The following is a 20,204-nucleotide window of genomic DNA, read 5'->3' as shown; positions in this document are numbered from 1 at the left end:
TGACTTTGTTCTAACAATTTCATTCCTTACTGTCATAAACTACATACTCTGCTGACTTGTAACAATCACCAGTTGCCAATTTGTCCTAAAATCTGAAATATGTAAAACTATGATTATCCTGACAGAATGATTATGAAAGAAGATGTGATATAATTGGTTAATATACTCTTACAATTTCAGAAATTGAGCCTCTTTTTCCCCACAAACAAAAAAGCATGCAAACAACTGCGCAACAAGTAAAAACCTTGAACAAAAAACATGGAATGGACAGATGAGAATATTTTCAATATAATTTATTTTAAGTCAATAGAAATGATGCGAAGAGATTATGAAAAATATGAAGGAAATGATTTGGTCAGAGCAAAATTAGGAGGAAAAGCGTACCTAGCCAGGATCATCAAAATTCTGGTGAGTATCTTGGTCAATCATGATTATTTCAGTTGAAGTTACATTGATATTTTATTGGTTTTTATGTCATCATATTAGTTTTAACCAAACTAATTAGTCATTTTTTTCTTACCCAATTTAGAGTTGCTCTTCAAATGTTTGAAAATCACTAAACATTACCCTGCTTCCTTATTCTAAATCATATTCTCCCCCCTTTTGATACAAGACACGGTAATGCATCTACTATTATAGGAATTTAGATGTTCTGCATCCTTTTCTGTTTTGTGACATCACTATTTCTATGATCTGATGTAATCTGGTAAAATTAAAATGAATCAAACCTAGTTAATATGTCAGATGGTACACAAAAATACAGACACACATAGCGCAATGAAACTGGAAGCAATATGCAAAATGCCAAGTTGGATCAGATGCATTAACAACATTAGGGCAAAAATTTGTGACAGCACAAAAGAACCATATCTGTACTAAAAATATATATACAGATAAGATTATTTAGTGTAACGATGTTGTCAATACATTTTGTCATATTTTATTGATAAAACATAGAATCCTGTGACTATACCTATGGCTAGTCAGCTTCAGTTAAAATAAAAGGGCAATGAAACCAGTGACAAATTCTCCAAATAATAAAAATGCTCAGTAAGTTGAGTATTAAGTGTAAGGGATTAAACAATTTTGAGTTGGATCATAATTGTTCCAGTATATAAAGTGGGGTACAATAATAATTTGTTAAAAACTGAAGACAATGTTGATCAGAGGTTAAATAAACTAACTTTATCTTTCTTTCAGATCAGACAGCAGACAAGTAAAATTATTAGAGGATGAAGTTTGGAGGTTAAGGTAGAAAATTTGAAAACTGGGGGATCATATGGCCAAGATGGAAGAGACATTAAGTAGTGACCACTGCAGCAATGATAAAGATCCACAAAGTAATCGGATGGAACAGCTCAAGTCACAGATGGAGACCTTCCGTGGTGACATGAACAGTCATGAATCATTCATGAGAAACTCTGTTCATCATAGTTCATGAATATGTTCATGCACTTGCTCATGAATGATGATGTGAACTTGTTGTTGTTATAGGGTTTAACACCATTTTTCAACACAAGATAGGCTATATATGGCGGCCAGTATTAATGGTGGAGGAAGAACCTGGGAAAACCCCGGAAAGAACCACCGACCCACGAGAAGCTACCGGCAAGCTTTCTCACATATCCACATTGGAAGAGCCCGAGACTCAAACCCAGATAGAGGTGAGATGGCAGTGATCCGGAACGGTGAGTGCTTTAGACCACGTGGCCACTCGGGGCCCTGATGATGTCAACGTTTATGAACTGTTGATGAATTCAGTTCATGAAATTTCATGAACTGTTCAAGAACAGTTTCAAAAGTGGTGATTCATGAACAGTTCATGAATTCAAATTTTCATGAATTGAATAATTCATGAACCTTTATATGAACTACCATGAATGGTTCTTGAACAGTTTATGCCAGTTCATGAATTGTTCATGATCATTTCACAGGGGGCTCTACAGTTATGTAACTCATACATCAGCATGCCTCAGCTAATAGCTCTTTGATTGATATAATGTACTAACAAGATGGTAAACAAGACTTACAGGACAGAAAGGTAAATTGCAATACAAGAAAAGCAACAAACCTGTACTGTTACCCATGAGGGAGGATATGTTGGGACAAAATACTACCAGATCAAAATCACAGGCCTGTAAAACAAATGGGCTGAGTTTTAATTGATTATTTCTAGAACAAACTATCAAAGAATATTATCATTTAATAAAAATATATTCCAAATTACCTGTTCATTATTTCCATGTAAAAATATACATAACATTTGTTTTCATAGCCATCATAAAAATGACAGTAAATTATAAATGTAAATCTACAAAGATCTAAATAAACAATGATCAAATGATACAGCAAAAATAAATTTTGTATCTAATTTTTTGACTATAAGAAATGTGGAAAAGGTTACACTTAATTTGTCATAAGAAATTACAAATATACAAGAAAATCTAATCCATGAAAATAAAATATGTCAGAGTATTTGAGGCCACATTCAATTAAGATATACTACAAAAATTTACATAAATGTCTACAAATTTAGCAACAGAACTTTGCAAATGTTCACTGTTACAGAAGAACTTTACATCTGCAAATCTGACATTAATATGACCTTTTTTCCCCAAAAGGTGATGGGCCCCATTACCAGCTAAACTTGAAAGTTCTTATTTATCTTCCTGCCTACCAAACACATCTATCTACATACCTAAGTATTCATCTGTCTATCTATTCATCTACACACACAAATATATATGAGTGTGTGTGTGTTAGAGACTCATTGATGAAGGAAGTGTACCTTTAACGGTTTCAGCAACATATTCGAATCTCTGTCACCTTTTATGTTGAAGATGAGAACCTTCAGCATTCTTTTCCTGCAAAGATGAATTATATTTTATCATGAGTAACATACCCAACTCTGAATAGTGTAAATTATCAAGTATAGCACACCAAACTCTGATTGTAAGTTATCATGATAGGATGCCCACCTCTGAACAGTGTATATTATCCTGGATAGCATGCCCACCTCTGAACAGTGTATATTATCATGGATAGGCTGCCCACCTCTGAACAGTTTATATTATCTTGGATAGGCTGCCCAACTCTGAACAGTGTATATTATCATGAATAGGCTGCCCAACTCTGAACAGTGTATATTATCATGGATAAGATGCCCACCTCTGAACAGTTTAAGTTATCCTGGAAAGCCTGCCCAACTCTGAACAGTGCATATTATCGTGGATAAGATGCCCACCTCTGAACAGTTTAAATTATCATGGATAGCATGCCCAATTCTGAACAGTTTAAGTTATCATCGATAGAATTCTGAACTTTGAACAGCGTAAATTGTCATGGATAGGATGCACAACTGAAAAGTGTAAATTATCATGTAATATATGCCCTAATCTAAACAGTGTAAATTATCAAGCAGGGCATGCACAACTCAGAACAATTTAAATTAACATGCATACAATGCCCAGCTCTGAACAGTGTAAATTGCCATGTAGACCAAAACAGAGCATGCCAAACTCTGAGCAGTGTACATTATGAAGCATAGCAAGCCCAACTCTGAACAGTGTAAATTATCATGTAAGATTCCTAACTCTGAACAGTGTAAATTATCATGTAAGATTCCCAACTCTGAACAGTGTAAATTATCATGTCAGATTCCCAACTCTGAACAGTGTAAATTATCATGTAAGATTCCCAACTCTGAACAGTGTAAATTATCACATAGAGCAAGCCCAGCTCTGAACAGTGTAAATTGTCATGTAAGATTCCTAACTCTGAACAGTGTAAATTATCATGTAAGATTCCTAACTCTGAACCGTGTACATTATCATGTAAGATTCCCAACTCTGAACAGTGTAAATTATCATGTCAGATTCCCAACTCTGAACAGTGTAAATTATCATGTAAGATTCCCAACTCTGAACAGTGTAAATTATCACAAAGAGCAAGCCCAGCTCTGAACAGTGTAAATTATCATGTAAGATTCCTAACTCTGAACAGTGTACATTATCATGTAAGATTCCCAACTCTGAACAGTGTAAATTATCATGTAAGATTCCTAACTCTGAACAGTGTAAATTATCATGTAAGATTCCCAACTCTGAACAGTGTAAATTATCATGTAAGATTCCCAACTCTGAACAGTGTAAATTATCACATAGAGCATGCCCAGCTCTAAACAGTGTAAATTATCTTTCATAGTTTTACGAATCTATGATCTTAAAACAGGTAACACAAAAAGAGAGAAAAGCAAAATTTTTTGTAAAATTGAATAAATTTTTATTTCCCTAAAACATAAAGTGAAAATTAAAAAAAAGAACTTAAGCTATTGCAAATTAAATCCCAAAATAATCCTAGAGTTAGAGACACCTGTCCTAATAATTTAAAGTTCAGAATAAACTTCGTAGAATCCAAATTGAGTCCAATGCTGAAAGTATTGATGTGTCTGTGATGACCTGTATAATGCTCATGTGAAAACAGTCTATTGTTGGATCACAATACACCGCTCCCTCGATAACTCGCGCCCGGATAACTCGCAATCCCGCTTATAATGCGGTGTCCGTCTTGGCTCCCGATTTTTTCCAGAGAAAATGTATTTAAAATGTCTTTAAAATATGCTGAACATGAAAAAATTACGATAAGAATTGATAAATTAAACCTTGATACATTGCTCGTTTTATCATCGAAAATGGTGATTAATGCCCATAAAAATATAATCCATATTTTGAAATTTTCAAGTTCTAAAGAAGAATTAATTTCAGAGATCTCAAAAACGCTTAATTACGCATATTTGGACGCCAATTTTTTATCTGGGACGCAGAAAATCACTGAGGCAGGAGTCCTCCATACGCATGTAATAGGTGCGCGGGAAAATTCAAAGATTTGTCGGTCCTGTTTCAGCCACCTGCTTTGTGGGAAAATGTGTTGATCAGTTAACTGTGCTGATATTTACAATGACAGAATTCAGTGACTGAAAGACTCTTTGATGTACTGTTGCCATTTTATAAGAGTACATTAAAAAAAAAAAAAGAACATGATGCAAGAGCTAGGCGGCTAGTTCAAAGGCTTTGACTAGCGGCTGAGTGAGAAAATGTACTGATATTTAGTGATTGACTTCAGAGGCAGAAAGACCCAGTTTTAAAATCCTAGCGAGACCTCTGTTTAAAGATATCATATATTATGTCAGTTTTTATGATAAATAGTTGTCAGTATACTGTAAATAAACAGTCTGGTGAAATAGCTATCAATGAAAATTTCTGGTAAATGCTAACAGGTGGCAACAGAGAATGAAATAAACACCAGTTAAATGTCTTCCTGTGTGAAAGTCACGTTCTAATCCTTTAATTCCGTTTCAGTGTAAACATTATAATCACAACATATTATGTTCATTGAAAACATGAAAAGAGTCAATCGACCGTCACATCGAAACCCGTGAGTACTTCTGTGAGAACCTAATTACATATACATGCCGGCTTTGTTTTGATCAACAACTTGGGAAGTGTTTGTTGCATTTAAAAAAAATAGATTACAAGAGACCTCGGGTGCTGGATTAAGGGTCTTGGAGCTGCCTTTGACGTAAAGCAAAACAGTAACAGAGACAACGACGATGATAGTGACTTCGAATGTTTCAGTGAAACTGATGTCATTAATGCCGAGGCTGTTTGGGAGAAATTCGTACAGACTCATGGTCCTGAGACGGGCGTTTCTCTTGATATGGAGGAGTGGATTTGTGCTGACAATGATTGCCCCACAGCCGAATACATGTCAGATGAAACTATAATTATTTCTATAGCGAACAAATTTGCAGCAGAAGACAATTCTAACTGGAGTAACACAAGTGTTGAAAGTGATGCAGACGCAGATGTTGCACCCTTGGGGGTGGGCCCTCTGCACAGGAAGCAATCAAATATTTTGATATTGCCATAAGGTGGCTGGAGACCCAAAATGTTGACTACGTAAAGCTCATTCAGTTGATAAATCTGAGGGATTTTGCTCGGCGGCAGAGAAACCAAGGAGTAACACACACAAAAAAATAACTGATTTTTTCAAAAAGTGAATTGATATTTGTCAAGCATGGCACAAACAGCAAGTATTAACTAGTTCTAATTTACGTTGTTTTAAATTTGTAGACCAATTAAATACGTCTGTACTGATTAACCCTTGTTTTTTTTGTTTTCCATTTTACTTCTATCACATTTAAAACTATTTATCTATCTATCATTTGATCGACACTGTTTCTCGAAAAGAGTTGATCTTTTGTATATAGAAAAACGTCTAATTTGGATCAAACAATAAAACTAGAATGTATCCAATTCAACATAAAAATCAGTGATGTAGTACACAATGTGTGAAGTGGTACACATGTTAAGCGAACGGAAACCACGTGGAATAATGTTTTCGATGATCGCCTCAATATACTGTAATTTATCCTGAAATTAATGTTATCCTATGAGGAAATAATAAAGTACACCGTTATGAAGAGATATTTATTAACATTTAATCTCAGAACGATTATAAAGTGAGTATTCAACAGTATAATCTGCCAACCCCCCCCCCCCCATTTCTCCGTTATGTTGTCAATCACTTTATTGGTTTTGGGCTTATTTTATAGGTCCCTCGATAACTCGCACCTCACTTATAGTGCGGTCGATGTTTCTGGACCCCGATGTGCGTGAGTTATCGAGGGAGTGGTGTAATACAATAATAATAATAATAATAATAATAATGAGGACTTTGTATAGCGCCTAATCTTTAGAAGCTCTAAGCACTTTACAACATTAGACAACACCTATAGGATAAAAAAACATATATAATGATATGATTACAAAAACAAACACCATGATGAATATTTCCTTTTGTTTGTATTTCACTATAAATCCAAGTCTCTATTTCTTTAGAATGTTATCACAGCACTTTTGTATTTCCAGAGAATTATCACCTGATCTTAATAATTTGAAGAAATAAATTCCAGCCAAAATGAACTAATATAATTACTTTTCACAAGTAAAATTTCAGTAACTTGCATTTCAAACTTCCGTTAACTTTTGTGCCAAATGATCCATCTTGGTCTTCCAAGTTTTACAAATAGATTACAACAGCATGAACTGTGTGAAAGTGAATGAAAATTGGCTAAGACACTTAAAATACTCATTTAGAGTGTAAGTTGGCAATCTTTTCCCTGTCAAAAGTAATTACATGTTTGTATAAATATCTATTGGCACCATCCCTTTTACAGGACAATGTTATCATAAAGATCCATCTTAAAAATACCTGGAAATCTCCTGATCTATCCTGACCTGACCTGTCTTTTCTGTCAAAGGCATTCAATTACAACAGGACAGAAGCCTTTAAGAGTTCTTTTAATGTACTGAATGTTTCATCAACTTGCTAAATTAAGCAATTACGGGAACATCAGTCAACAGGATTTGCCTATAATTGTCATGTAACGTAGAATTAATAAGAGTTTAGCTTGTGCTCTTATTATTATTTGGCACAGCTAATGAACAACCAACTAGACTGATTGGTGGCTTTATTTGTCAGCACATAATGGACTATACATGGTAGCCAGTCTATTTCATGAAGGAAAAATCACTGACCCTCACTGTAAAGTCTGATATTAAACCTTTCCATGATCTGATGGTCAAAGAATAACCAAGCATTATCCCAACACCGTTTTTCAGATTCACATTTATGTGTTATAATTCATGAAAGGGAGGGATAAGATATTGTATACAGTAGTCCCCCTCTTGAACGGCCCACCTGACCAGCAGCCACCCACTCCTTACGGCCAGAATCTGCTGGCACCGACGAGTTTGTGTTCAAAAGTACCCCTCGCGAAAGGGCACCTGGCTAACGCGACCAGCACATTAGTGCAATAATATAAAATTTACCCCCCACAAGCGGCCGCATTTTATTTGAATATGTATCCAGAACCAGTATTTTATTCATAACATGTGTTAAGTAATCTGATTTCTGTTTCCCGATGTCAGGTTTTTGTTACTGAAAGAAGTGTTGAGTAAAATACATGTACCACTAAGGTTATTATATCATTTATGCCTCACGAGAAGCCAAATTTATTCCATAAAAACTGGGAAAGACTAAAATTTTAATCCATACAAAAGGGTAAGTACATGTAATCCAATTAGCCTTACTGTTGTGTTATCATAAGATGTCCGGTTTAGTCAATCTGATAATTGTTAAGATTACAATTATTGAACAGTAGTAACAGCTGCGAAGTGGCAGTATCGATGTACAATACCCAAGTCAGCAGGAAAATGGTTTGATAGCCTTTATGGCTTCCCTTAGTAAGATGTTGAGCTTGTTCACTTTGATAATTAGTGGCTATTACTACTGACAATAAATGTCAAAATTACAAATCCTAACGGCCACGAGGTCAAATCTGCGTGATGTTAATGGTACATATCGAAGCCGTTTTGGCTTCTCTCACTTAGTGTAAAGAAATGTATAAAAACAATAGGGTACCAGACTGTGACTAACGAATCACGTGACAAGATCACTTCCTTTAAAAAACACGGCAATTTGTTGAGATGCATGCAAAATTGTTTCATCAGTATTGTAGTTGGCAACATTTATAACTTACTGCAAAAAGATCAACATGTCATCGAGGAAAAGAAAAATTTTCAGTTTAGAAGAGAAAGTGAAAGTAATTCAACTGATGGGGGTGTGTGTCGAGGATCCTTGCAGAAAACTAATGCCAGAAAGACTCAGATAAACAACATGGTGAAAGATAATGAAACAATTCTGCAGAAGTGGGAAGGTGAAATGGATGGAGAAAGGAAGACTGTTTGAGCCAGGAGAAGTTTGTATCCTGATTTGAATGAACAAGAAAAAGCAACAATTTTGTCAGTTAATTAGGATTTGATGACTTTACCGCAAGTAACGGATGGTTGCACAGATTTCAAGTGTGACACAATATTAAATGTTCTGTCACTAGCGGAGAATCAGCTGATGTTAATAATGAAGTTGTCGAAGATGGAACAAAAGACTAAATGATATATGCAGGGGATATGACAGCAAGGATATTTTTAATTGTGACGAGACTGGTTTCTTTTTTAGACTGTTACCAACAAAGTGACAGATGATGTGATCTGTAACATAATTATAAAGACAGTTTTAAAACTATATCAATGGTTATTCATAGCATTCCTTTGAAAATGATGACAGTTTGTTTTACATTTATTTCACAACATGCATGTGATTTTTTAATGAAAATATTAAATGTTTTAGAATTAAATTTACTTGTGACTTTCTTCATATGTATTTACTATTCACATTTGTCATCCCCCTCTAGAAAGGCCACCCTCATTATAAGGAAACTAACCTGCTGCATTAGGGGTGGCCTTATAAGACGGGAACTAATGTACCATCATTTTTACCTCAAATATTTCTCCTCCTTTTCTGCATCTTGCCTGAACCAGTTTACACATTGCTGAAAATAAAGATACTTTATTAACATAAATATTTCTTCCTATTAATAAACATTAAATACAAACCAGTTATACAGTAATAAAGTTGTTGTCGTTTTTGTTTTTGTTGTTGTTGTGAGGTTTAATGCCATTTTTCAGCACACGATAGGCTATACATGGCGGCCAGTATTAATGGTGGAGGAAGAACCCGTGAAAACCCTGGGAAGAACCACCGACCCACGAGAAGCTACTGGCAAGCTTTCTCACATACCCACATTGGCTGAATCGAAGACTCGAACCCATGCAGACAGAGGTGAGATGGCAGTGATCCATAACGGACAGCGCTTTAGCCCACTTGGCCACTCGGGGCCCGCAGTAATAAAATTACAGTTGATGTTGATTAATGGTGACACAATTTGTGATTGATCATCTACCGTATAAACTTGAGTATAAGTTGAATCCAACTGCAAACAACATAGACACAAATCTGCCTGCACATCATGTGCTAACAGATCAAGGTCTATGTTACTCAGTTTACTGATTAGTCCTAACAAACTGTCTAGACCCAGATCTGACTGCACATTAAATGTTGGTCTATCTTGGTCTTTGCAGTTTTATGCGACTTGTACATGTGTATATAAGGTATGATGAACTTAGGAAGGATAATGACTGAATGATGAACTATTTATAATAATGATCATTATGACAAGACCATCTGTATAAAAAAATCAAGAGACAAGGCTTTGAAGATATCCACCACAGTGTTCATTTTGTTGGTCAGACTGTTACAATTTTCATTTAGCACCAATTAGACACAATAAGAAGTGTTATAGTTAAACTCAGTGACCATGCAATCTGGCCATTAAAGGACCCACACTGGATGTCAGACTGGTATGATGTTCTTTTAGAACCACACATTATCATACTTGGTGTTTTGTCGGAACAGCATGCTGATGTGACCGTCTTGTTTAGAAGGAGGATCTATAACAATGTTTTCAAGATGAACAGGCAGACACCAAATGAGATGAGACTGCATAAGCTCTTTTGGTATTTGACAGTAAAAAGCATCAAGACACAAGTTAAGATCCTTATAAAAAAATTCCACATTTGTTTTATTCAATCCCTTGGATTAGTTATCATACTTTTGTACAGCAATTATGTGGACACAGCATATATATACCTCTCCATTATAACTTGTGAATACATTGGTCCATAAACATCTACTGTGGCATGAGGTATCAAGGGTTAGAGGGGGAGACAAAATCAGGCTATCAGTTGGGGGAAAGGATGGGAGTGTGAGGTGGGATGCTTACCACTTTCATTAATTCCTAAGAATTATATTCTCCATTGTGCTTCACAAATATTCATTTAATGCACTTTAATATTTATGTATACTTGATCTGAAGAAGTCAATTAAAGTCAATAATTGTTCACAGACTGTTAATATCAATCAAGTTGACATGCAGTACCAACAAATTCATGTATGACACTGATGTTGGAGTTGCTTACCTGTTAAGTTTAGAACACATATATCCATTGCATGCAAGCACAAACTAAAGTTTTCAAACTTAAAATTAAGTCATATACTTCCAGAGTCAAACCAAATGATACATTTGTGCTAGTTAATTCTTCAATACAACAATCCTTATTGACAGCATATGCTTGTGTACAACCCTGTATCATTTGTACTAATAAAGAGTTGCCACACAATCAATAGAATATAGTTGTTTATAAACGTATATCATCTGTACTAATAGAAGTGCCACACAATGAATAGAATATAGTTGTGCATAACCCTAATAATCTGTACTAATAAAGAGAGTTGCCACACAATCAACAGAATATAGTTGTGTATAAACCTATATCATCTGTACTAATAGATTTGCCACCCAATGAATAGAATATAGTTGTGCATAACCCTTATCATCTGTACTGATAGAAGTGCTGCACAATTGATAGAATATAGCTGTGTATAAACCTTTATCAACTGTACTAACATATTTGCCACCCAATGAATAGAATATAGTTGTGTATAACCCTAATCATCTGTACTAATAGAAGTGCCACACAATTGATAGAATATAGTTGTGTATAAACCTTTATCAACTGTACTAACATATTTGCCACGCAATGAATAGAATATAGTTGTGCATAACCCTATATCATCTGTACTAATAAATAGAGTTGCTACACAGCAGTTCAAGATCCTGGAACACTATATCCAGATAGTGAATACAAATCAACCAAAAGCTGCAAATTTGATTTTAGATATATTACTTTAGATGTGGAGTTATATGCCACATAAATGGCAAAAGCAATGACTTGGGAGTTGTCAACAGTGTGTAATTTTAACAAGAAATAAGGCTGATCCTACATATGGATGTCACTGTGATATTGGCACCTATCATTTAGTAAATCAGCTGGAGAAAATATAATATGTTAATTAACATTTGTTATAATAACAAAGGATGTCTGAGTTCTGAAGCCATCATAATGTATCTAGATAACCTGCTGAGTAAGCAGTTAATCTAATTCTCATGGAAGCACTTCAATATATGGACATCAAAGTGACAGTCTACTGACTATTCCAATCCATATTATATTCAAATTACCAGATGACTTCACGTTGTCATTGTGGGGTAGAGAACAAGTTTACAAATGGTTAATATTGTGCTCTTGCATCAAATGGATAAGTGTAAATACTGCCTGGCTGCTTTCATTATAAGGATCATGATGGCTGTGATACCATGAGTGTGGTGGTGACAGTGTGAACTGATTAAACATCCAATGTGGCTGTTTAGTATTTAAAGAAAAACACACGATGCATCCATGATATATTACCGCAGGACTGATAATGGAAGAGAAATCTTTTTAACAAATTTTGTTCCTCATTCTACATTCATTGCACACAAAAGGCCAATAATTTCCTTTAAAGTCTGTCAGTGAAATATATTTTTGTTGTATGTGTTATTTTAACTCATTGTCCCAGGAGATTATTTTCATTTTTTTCTGAAATGGTGATATGAAACCAAGGTCTTATTTGTTACTTCCAATGGATTCCTAGGTTGAATGATTTATGAGGGACGTCAGTTTATGAGGGACTTCAGTTTATTGTCTACTTTGATTAAGCTTCAGACCCTTGAACAAGAGTATGAACTCTTGATGCAAAAATGCAGCATTTGGGAATAATGAGTCAAAGATGTTTCATGATATCATATAGCAAGAGCAATTTTGACAGCCCAGCACTGCACATCTTTTTTTTTTTATTTCAGCAGCCTCATTTAAAACAGCATAATTTTAGACCCTCAACCCAATGATCTTCCCTCCCTCCTTGCCTGACAAAAATATATGTGGATAAGCAGAAACATATTTTATTTGTTGTCTGGCAAAATTTAAAACAATTAGGAGATTACCTGAATACTTTCCAAAGTATGGGCTCCATCAAGATAATAGGTAACATCTTGTGCTTGGATTGTCTGGTTTCTTCCTGCCCACCTGCATGTGGCTAATCCTGGAGTTTAAAAATAAATAGTATCTCTATGTTAACTGAAGAGTGCAATATCTATATCTATACCTATATATATATATATATATATATATATATATATATATATATATATATATATATATATATATATATGCAATAAAGACAAATAAGAATCCCTCAAATGGACATTATGGTCTATCAGACCAAACAGATTTTCCTGAAACTCAACATACTTCTTTTTAGATGCTGAGTGCTGAACCCATGTCTGAGCAATATTATTTTCCAATTAACCATGGCAACCATAGTGATGAAAGATGACACCATTTCCATTCAGGACAAAGCAGACACCATTCGAATTTTGTTGAAAACCCAATCATGATGTGGCCATCCATTAAGAAGAATTAGCATTAAGGTTGTCAATAAGTTCAACTTGACAGCTATTTTTTTTATGCCAGATAGGCACCATTTTCAATAAGGACCAACCAGATATTATAAAACCCCATATCAATAAGACTTTCCATTTTGGAGGAGCAGCAATTAAAAGATTTTCAAAATGGCTGCTATGGTTGCCATACTTGATGTCAGAGTGGTAATATCTTTTATTTAGTGTGAACTCATGAGAAGTCATTTTGTGAAAGCTCAATCTTGATATGATATCCAATCATAAGGAATAGCAACAAGATCTTCCATATTGGATATATGAGCAGCAAGATTATTGTTTAAGATGAACATCGCACTGTAAAAGTCTTCTGATTTTCAAGATGGCTGCCATGCCTGAAATATTGGACATCAAATCGGGACAGTTTTAATTTTGAACCAACAAGACACTATTAGTGAAAACCCCATGCTGATAAGACCAACCAAACAGGATGAGTAGTGATAAAAAGCAAAGCTGCCAACCACAGAGTACAAAAACACTGACTGCTTATGACAAAAATACTGATGTTCAGGAGTGAATTCTGATTTTTAAAACTTTAATGCATATGTAACTATTTACAACATCTACAACCATCAGTAAAGTTGGACAGTAACTTAATTATTTAATGTCAAAGATGCATGTGTTGCTCTCTTGTGCCCAGTTCCATTCAGGTACCTATTCAGAAGGTGCACGAGTGCAACACACACTTAGACACAGGCTGTTTATAGCTGCCTTTTCAACACCTTGTTTGTTTTTTTTCAATCACTATCAATTCCAATGTATTATCTTTCACTGATGATCAGAATTCTGTGTGATTTTCTTCCTGAACTGTTTTTGTTCTAGCACACAAATAATCCTTTGCAATTTTACTGTCTGGAAAAAGTGTGCAAAATAAATCACCAGCAACACTAGTAACTAAAGAGGAAGGTTCTTTTCTAAAAGAAATTTAGTAAACTGAACATTGCATGAATTACATCAAGGTTCTCTCTGATATTTATAAAAATTTAAGTTCAGGCTGTGTCATTGATGATGAAGCAGCAAGATATGTTTTTAGCTTTTCCATGCTGTTTTATGACATGAGTGCCTCCTTGCTGAATAGCAAAATCACAATTACACAATTTGCAAAATGCAAAGTTTTCTCCCTTACTAGATGGCTTCACAAATTTAAACATGATGGCATAATTGGCCCTCCAGTTGTTTTCTTTTCTGGGCTGGAGAGAATTCTGAATCTTCTGCCTTCCTTTTGGACAGGAGTAGAACTTGAATATTATGAAGATGAGATACAGTGATGGCAGCAACTGATTTGCACAATCCAATAGGGTGATTAAAGACTGGCATGGTAGCCTTGATTTCAAATGAACCAATCATATTTTAGAACTCTATATTCCTATATACATGTGAAACATTTCTATCAGAATGAAACTGGGTGCCCATTCTAAACAGAAAATTGCAAGGAAATTTTGAACTAAATGTTTTTAATTAAAAAGTGGACTTTTAACAAGAAAAAGATACACCCATATTCAGGTCAAACATACGGGACAAATATGGGGAAAATGGGACACCTGGCAGCTATGAAAAAGATCTTCAAAATGGCTGCCATTGTGGGTCACTAGCAGTTGGGGAAAACCGTATCTCACTGACAAGTGGCAGAGGTTTGTATGAGGAAGCATTTTGTTTTTTATCTCCATTCCCTGCCTAATAGTGATAAGCTGGTGTGTATGACCACCAATACTTCACCTTGCCATGGTTATTCCTGAAACTGCCTGTATTTTATCCCTGCTGACAATTGTCCCTTCTTTGGAATGATCCCTAAGCAGGATGTCTGGATAAGGGAGCTTGCGCTGACAGATGCAGAGGCAACTGTTTTGTTGCATGTTTTCAGACCTCCTCAATTCGATCCCCCAACAGAAGGGGAGAGTGAATGGGAGGGTGCACAAGGCTGCCACATGGTGGGACTTGTAGAGGAATAGTACATCTCATCTAAGTCCATGTTGATGGAAAACGTCATGACAACAACCATGGTGTGGTGAAAAACCCTATTCACAAACTTGGCCATATAGCAATGAATCCCAGGAATGATCACTTCCTGCCTTCTCAGTGAGGTCAAAAATCATCAGTGATGTTAAGTCCTGACTGTATTAATTAGAGAATGACTTATACTTCTGAGAGGAGACATTATTTGACAAATGACTCCAGGAAATGATGGTTTTTGTATTACTGAGGTCACAGTATTTTTCTTTCTCCGAGATGCCCTGTGATTTCAACAACTTTTGAGGCTATAAGACTAACAGACTATCATCATCATCTAAATCCACATTGATCTTATAAATAGGGATGACAGTAGGTGGCAGCAGACATTTGAATGGAGGCAAGATATGGTAGATTTCTTCACAAACTGCAGGACTAGTTGTGTTAATGATTTTGCTGTGTATTTCATTAAGTTCCAAAGACAAAAATGGTGATAACTCCAATACAAATTACAGGCACAAAGAAATTTGTTAATATATGCATCTTCATAATCCTTCAAAAACTGGGGGATTAGCTGTGATAATGAATCGTGGTGGATAGATGAAAATGAGAATTACCATACACCTCACCTCTGTATAGATAAAAAAGAGATTTGAAAATATGCCTGCTTATTATTCAGAGTTTACAGTTAACTGACTATTGTATCAATGAGGTCAGAGGTTTTTTGTAGGTACAACACATTTGTTCATAACGAAATATAATGAGACAATGGTAATTTTTGTAAGTTGTTTGTACAGTACTGACCTTGTAACATCTGTTCTGTCAATGGGAATGAGTAGTCTTTTGGCATTACCTCAGCATCTCCTTTACAGGAAATAGTTTCAGCTATACCATGGTCTGCAAAAATAGCAGAGGTAAACAAGCAAATTCCAGTAAATGATAATTTTGATTGGAAGAATAGTTTTCAAGAGGAAAGGGTTAGGTGATAATGGAGATGTAGTAAATGGATTATGGAACATTTGTAAATGTAATGCATGCATCAATATCAAGCAGCATACAAAATGTGGGTCCGACATTCAGCAGCCATAACTTCAGATAGATGAAAATTCTGCTCAAGTTCTAACAATATAGAACTTCAGTCTAAATTTGTTTTAAATCCAAAAGTAGTTAAGATGAGGAAACAAAAAAGGATAGGTCCAACAATAAGGGACCTAAACTCTGCTAAATGATAATGCAGATCAAACAATGGAAATCAGACTAAGTCATAGTCTCATAGAGAAAATCAGACTGTGTCAAAGTCTTATAATGGAAATCAGACTGAGTCAAAGTCTTATAATGGATATCAGACTGAGTCAAAGTCTCAATGGAAATCAGACTGAGTCAAAGTCTTATAATGGAAATTAGACTGAGTCAAAGTCTCATAATGGAAATCAAACTGAGTCAAAGTCTCATAATGAAAATCAGACTGAGTGAAAGTCTCATAATGGAAATTAGACTGAATCAAAGTCTCATAATGAAAATCAGACTGAGTCAAAGTCTTATAATGGAAATCAGACCGAGTCAAAGTCTCATAATGGAAATTATACTGAATCAAAGTCTCATAATGAAAATCAGACTGAGTCAGTCTTATAATGGAAATCAGACTGAGTGAAAGTCTCATAATGGAAATTAGACTGAGTCAAAGTCTCATAATGAAAATCAGACTGAGTCAAAGTCTTATAATGGAAATCAGACTGAGTCAAAGTCTCATAATGGAAATTATACTGAATCAAAGTCTCATAATGAAAATCAGACTGAGTCAGTCTTATAATGGAAATCAGACTGAGTGAAAGTCTCATAATGGAAATTAAACTGAATCAAAGTCTCATAATGAAAATCAGACTGAGTCAAAGTCTTATAATGGAAATCAGACTGAGTTAAAATCTCATAATGGAAATCAGATTGAGTCAAAGTTTCATGGAAATCAGACTGAGTCAAAGTCTTGTAATGGATATTTGACTGAGTCAAAGTCTTATAATGGAAATCAGACTGAGTCAAAGTGTTATAATGGAAATTAGACTTGAGTCAAAGTCTCATAACGGAGATTAGTCTGAGTCAAAGTCTCATACTGAAAATCAGACTGAGTCAAAGTCTTATAATGGAAATCAGACTGAGTTAAAATCTCATAATGGAAATCAGACTGAGTCAAAGTCTCATGGAAATCAGACTGAGTCAAAGTCTTATAATGGAAATCAGACTAAGTCAAAGTGTTATAATGGAAATCAGACCAAGTCAAATTCTCATAATGGAAATCAGACTGAGTCAAAGTCTTATAATGGAAATCATATCGAGTCTACGTCTCATAATGGAGATTAGTCTGAGTCAAAGCCTCATAATGAAAATCAGACTGAGTCAAAGTCTTATAATGGAAATTAGACTGAGTTAAAGTCTCATAATGGAAATCAGACTGAGTCATATTGTCATAATGGAAATCAGACTGAGTCAAAGTCTTATAAACATAAAGTTGCATACCAAATATGTTGAAATGCAAATGGAATGTGGGAGGTTACTGGACAAAAAAAGTGAGTTCAACAATCACGGATCACAACTTCACTAACAATCAGAGATCATAACTCCACAGAAAGGGGACCACTCTGGTGGTCTAGGTGGCTAGAGTGTCTGCCTTGGATGCAGGAGGTCACAGGTTCAAACCCTGGCCACGTCATACCAAAGACTGATAAAAATGGTACTAACAGCTGCCTCACTTGGCACTCAGCAGTAAGACATTAATGTTAACACTGGTCAGCCTGCTGTTAGAATAATGTGATTGGGTAGAACATGATGTTACATGTCTGTGGCATGATGCCCCAGTGCTGGACATCACTATAAACTGCCACACTGCAGACATCGTAGCAACGTGACTGAAAAAATGGTTAAAGCTATGTTAAAAATCCAAATCACGCTCCACTAAAACATGATGCTGAAAGCAAAACACGCACTTAGACAATATTTACAAACTCATCTGGAAATCAAGCTGCTTACTAAATTTGTTGTAAATCTGGATTCACTTTACAGTAACAAAATTGCACATGTCAGCCAATTAATGGCCACAAATTATGTAGAATGTTGACAACTGAATGGTGAGGTCTCATCAAAATCAAGCTGCATACAAATCTGGCTAAAATCTAATTAAAATTAATTGAATTATTGTACAGAATGAACATAAATATGTCAGGCAACCACAGGCTATAATCTCTGCTTAATAATAATGCTAATTATCAAATTAAGCCCTGGTCTTACCAATATTACGCTGTCTAACAGCTTTGAAGAGTCTCCCTATTGGCTAATATTATCCCAAAAGATGATAAAAATGCTGCAAATAAAACTCATCTGAGACATTATCAATATCAGTCTGCCTCTAAAAGTTGGTTGAAATCCAATAATAATCAAAGGAGTTTATTTACAAAGAAACAAAAGTGCACAAATCTGACAATCAAGGGATATCAAGGGTTATCAAGGGTATAACTCCACTTAAGAATGACAAAGAATCCTGACAATCAGACTAAACCAAGCTCTCATAACAATAAGGTCAGGGCCTGCCTTTTGAGCCCACATTTGAAGAATGTGTGTAAAATGTGTGACCTTGAGCTCAATGTCAAAAGACTGAGTAAGCACATTTCAGAATGATTCTTATTAACTTCATCATGATTCATTGAAACTATGAATAAAAGCTATAAAGAGGTAAAGGATCTATAAGGAAATAAAGTTTTTTAACCAAAACCAAGACACAAATGTTATATGACTGACCTTGGTCCCATGTTCAAAGGAATGAGTTGGTACTCCATACAATTAATTGTTTGAGTTCCAGCTTAATTTTCTCCATTTTTTTTTAAAAGCAGGAGACAAGTATTCACTCATCATTTTAATTGTATTTTATTTTAATAGAATTTCTACCTCAGATTAACAGAATGTAACCTGATCAAAATTTGCATTTAACAGAATAGTTTAATTAACTTATTAAATACTTTCATTGATGATCACATTGGGATAAAACATGAAGAAATCTCTTTTTGGTACATGCTCGGCCATGATCAAAGGATTTTGCTTCATACTATTCCAAAAATATTCAAAATAAAAGTAAACTAAATGCAGATAATACTTTATATAAAATAATGATTGCTTTTCAAATAAATTGAAGTACAACTTCAAAACTCTAATTTTATTGCACATTAAATTTTTTTCATAAGAGTTTTAAGTTGTTCCAGTTTTTGAGGTTGGTAACTGAAGTCTTATGACTGAGACTGTGCAAGGTTATTGAGTGATGCTTAATTTCTGAGTTTGAACTACATGACTATATCCAAATGCACATAGAACTTTATTTAAATGAAGTCTAATACTAGTATTTTCTTTTAAAAACGAGAAATGTATTAATGGAAAATGAATGCCCAACACAGTGATCTAAAAATACAACCAAAAGGACAGACAAGGGTAAAACTCTATGCCTCTACCATAGTCAGTGTGTGTGTGTGTGTGTGGGGGGGGGGTAAACACCAAACTCTTTTATATATAAAGGACTTACTTCTTCTAATTTTTTCCAGCCAGATGTGACACAACTGTAAAGCCAAAGAAGCATTAACAGGCTGCATCTCTCCTTTTATGCCTAGCAGTAGTTCTCTCCCCTGTGTATCATATTTTTTGATGTCTGGACATACATGCAAGGCACACTGCAAAAAATTCCTTGATTTAATGAATGAACAAATGAACAAGCAAATTAAGTAAACATACTGTCATGTATGTTTAATTTAACTGTTTGTTTGTTAGTTTTAATTTTTTATTTTCCATTACATGCTATTGTAATGTAACATTTTTTTAAACTGAATTTGACATTGTCCAGAATTAATTTTTATTTTTTTTAATTTTTATT

The 20,204-nt window shown here is 34.8% G+C and overlaps 1 protein-coding gene across 2 annotated transcripts in view; it reads right to left on the bottom strand.

Moving 5' to 3' along the window:
* The window catches only part of LOC149779266 (folylpolyglutamate synthase, mitochondrial-like), a 96,816-nt gene that overhangs the window by 5,974 nt on the left and 70,638 nt on the right, over window positions 1-20,204 (bottom strand). For both annotated transcript variants that reach the window (XM_089939850.1, XM_089939851.1), the window contains exons 7-12: window positions 19,860-20,004; window positions 16,106-16,198; window positions 12,842-12,939; window positions 9,399-9,451; window positions 2,789-2,864; window positions 2,072-2,135 (exon numbers count right to left, since the gene is read on the bottom strand). In XM_089939850.1, coding sequence (XP_089795976.1) covers window positions 2,072-2,135; window positions 2,789-2,864; window positions 9,399-9,451; window positions 12,842-12,939; window positions 16,106-16,198; window positions 19,860-20,004 — 529 coding nt within the window. The remainder of the gene's footprint in view (window positions 1-2,071; window positions 2,136-2,788; window positions 2,865-9,398; window positions 9,452-12,841; window positions 12,940-16,105; window positions 16,199-19,859; window positions 20,005-20,204) is intronic.

Source organism: Sinohyriopsis cumingii, chromosome 17 (genome assembly GCF_028554795.1).
Source record: "Sinohyriopsis cumingii isolate HCF-2022 chromosome 17, ASM2855479v2, whole genome shotgun sequence".
Lineage (NCBI taxonomy): Eukaryota > Metazoa > Mollusca > Bivalvia > Unionida > Unionidae > Sinohyriopsis > Sinohyriopsis cumingii.
The sequence above is the reverse complement of the archived record's forward strand: the minus strand, read 5'-3'. Positions and strand labels throughout refer to the sequence as shown.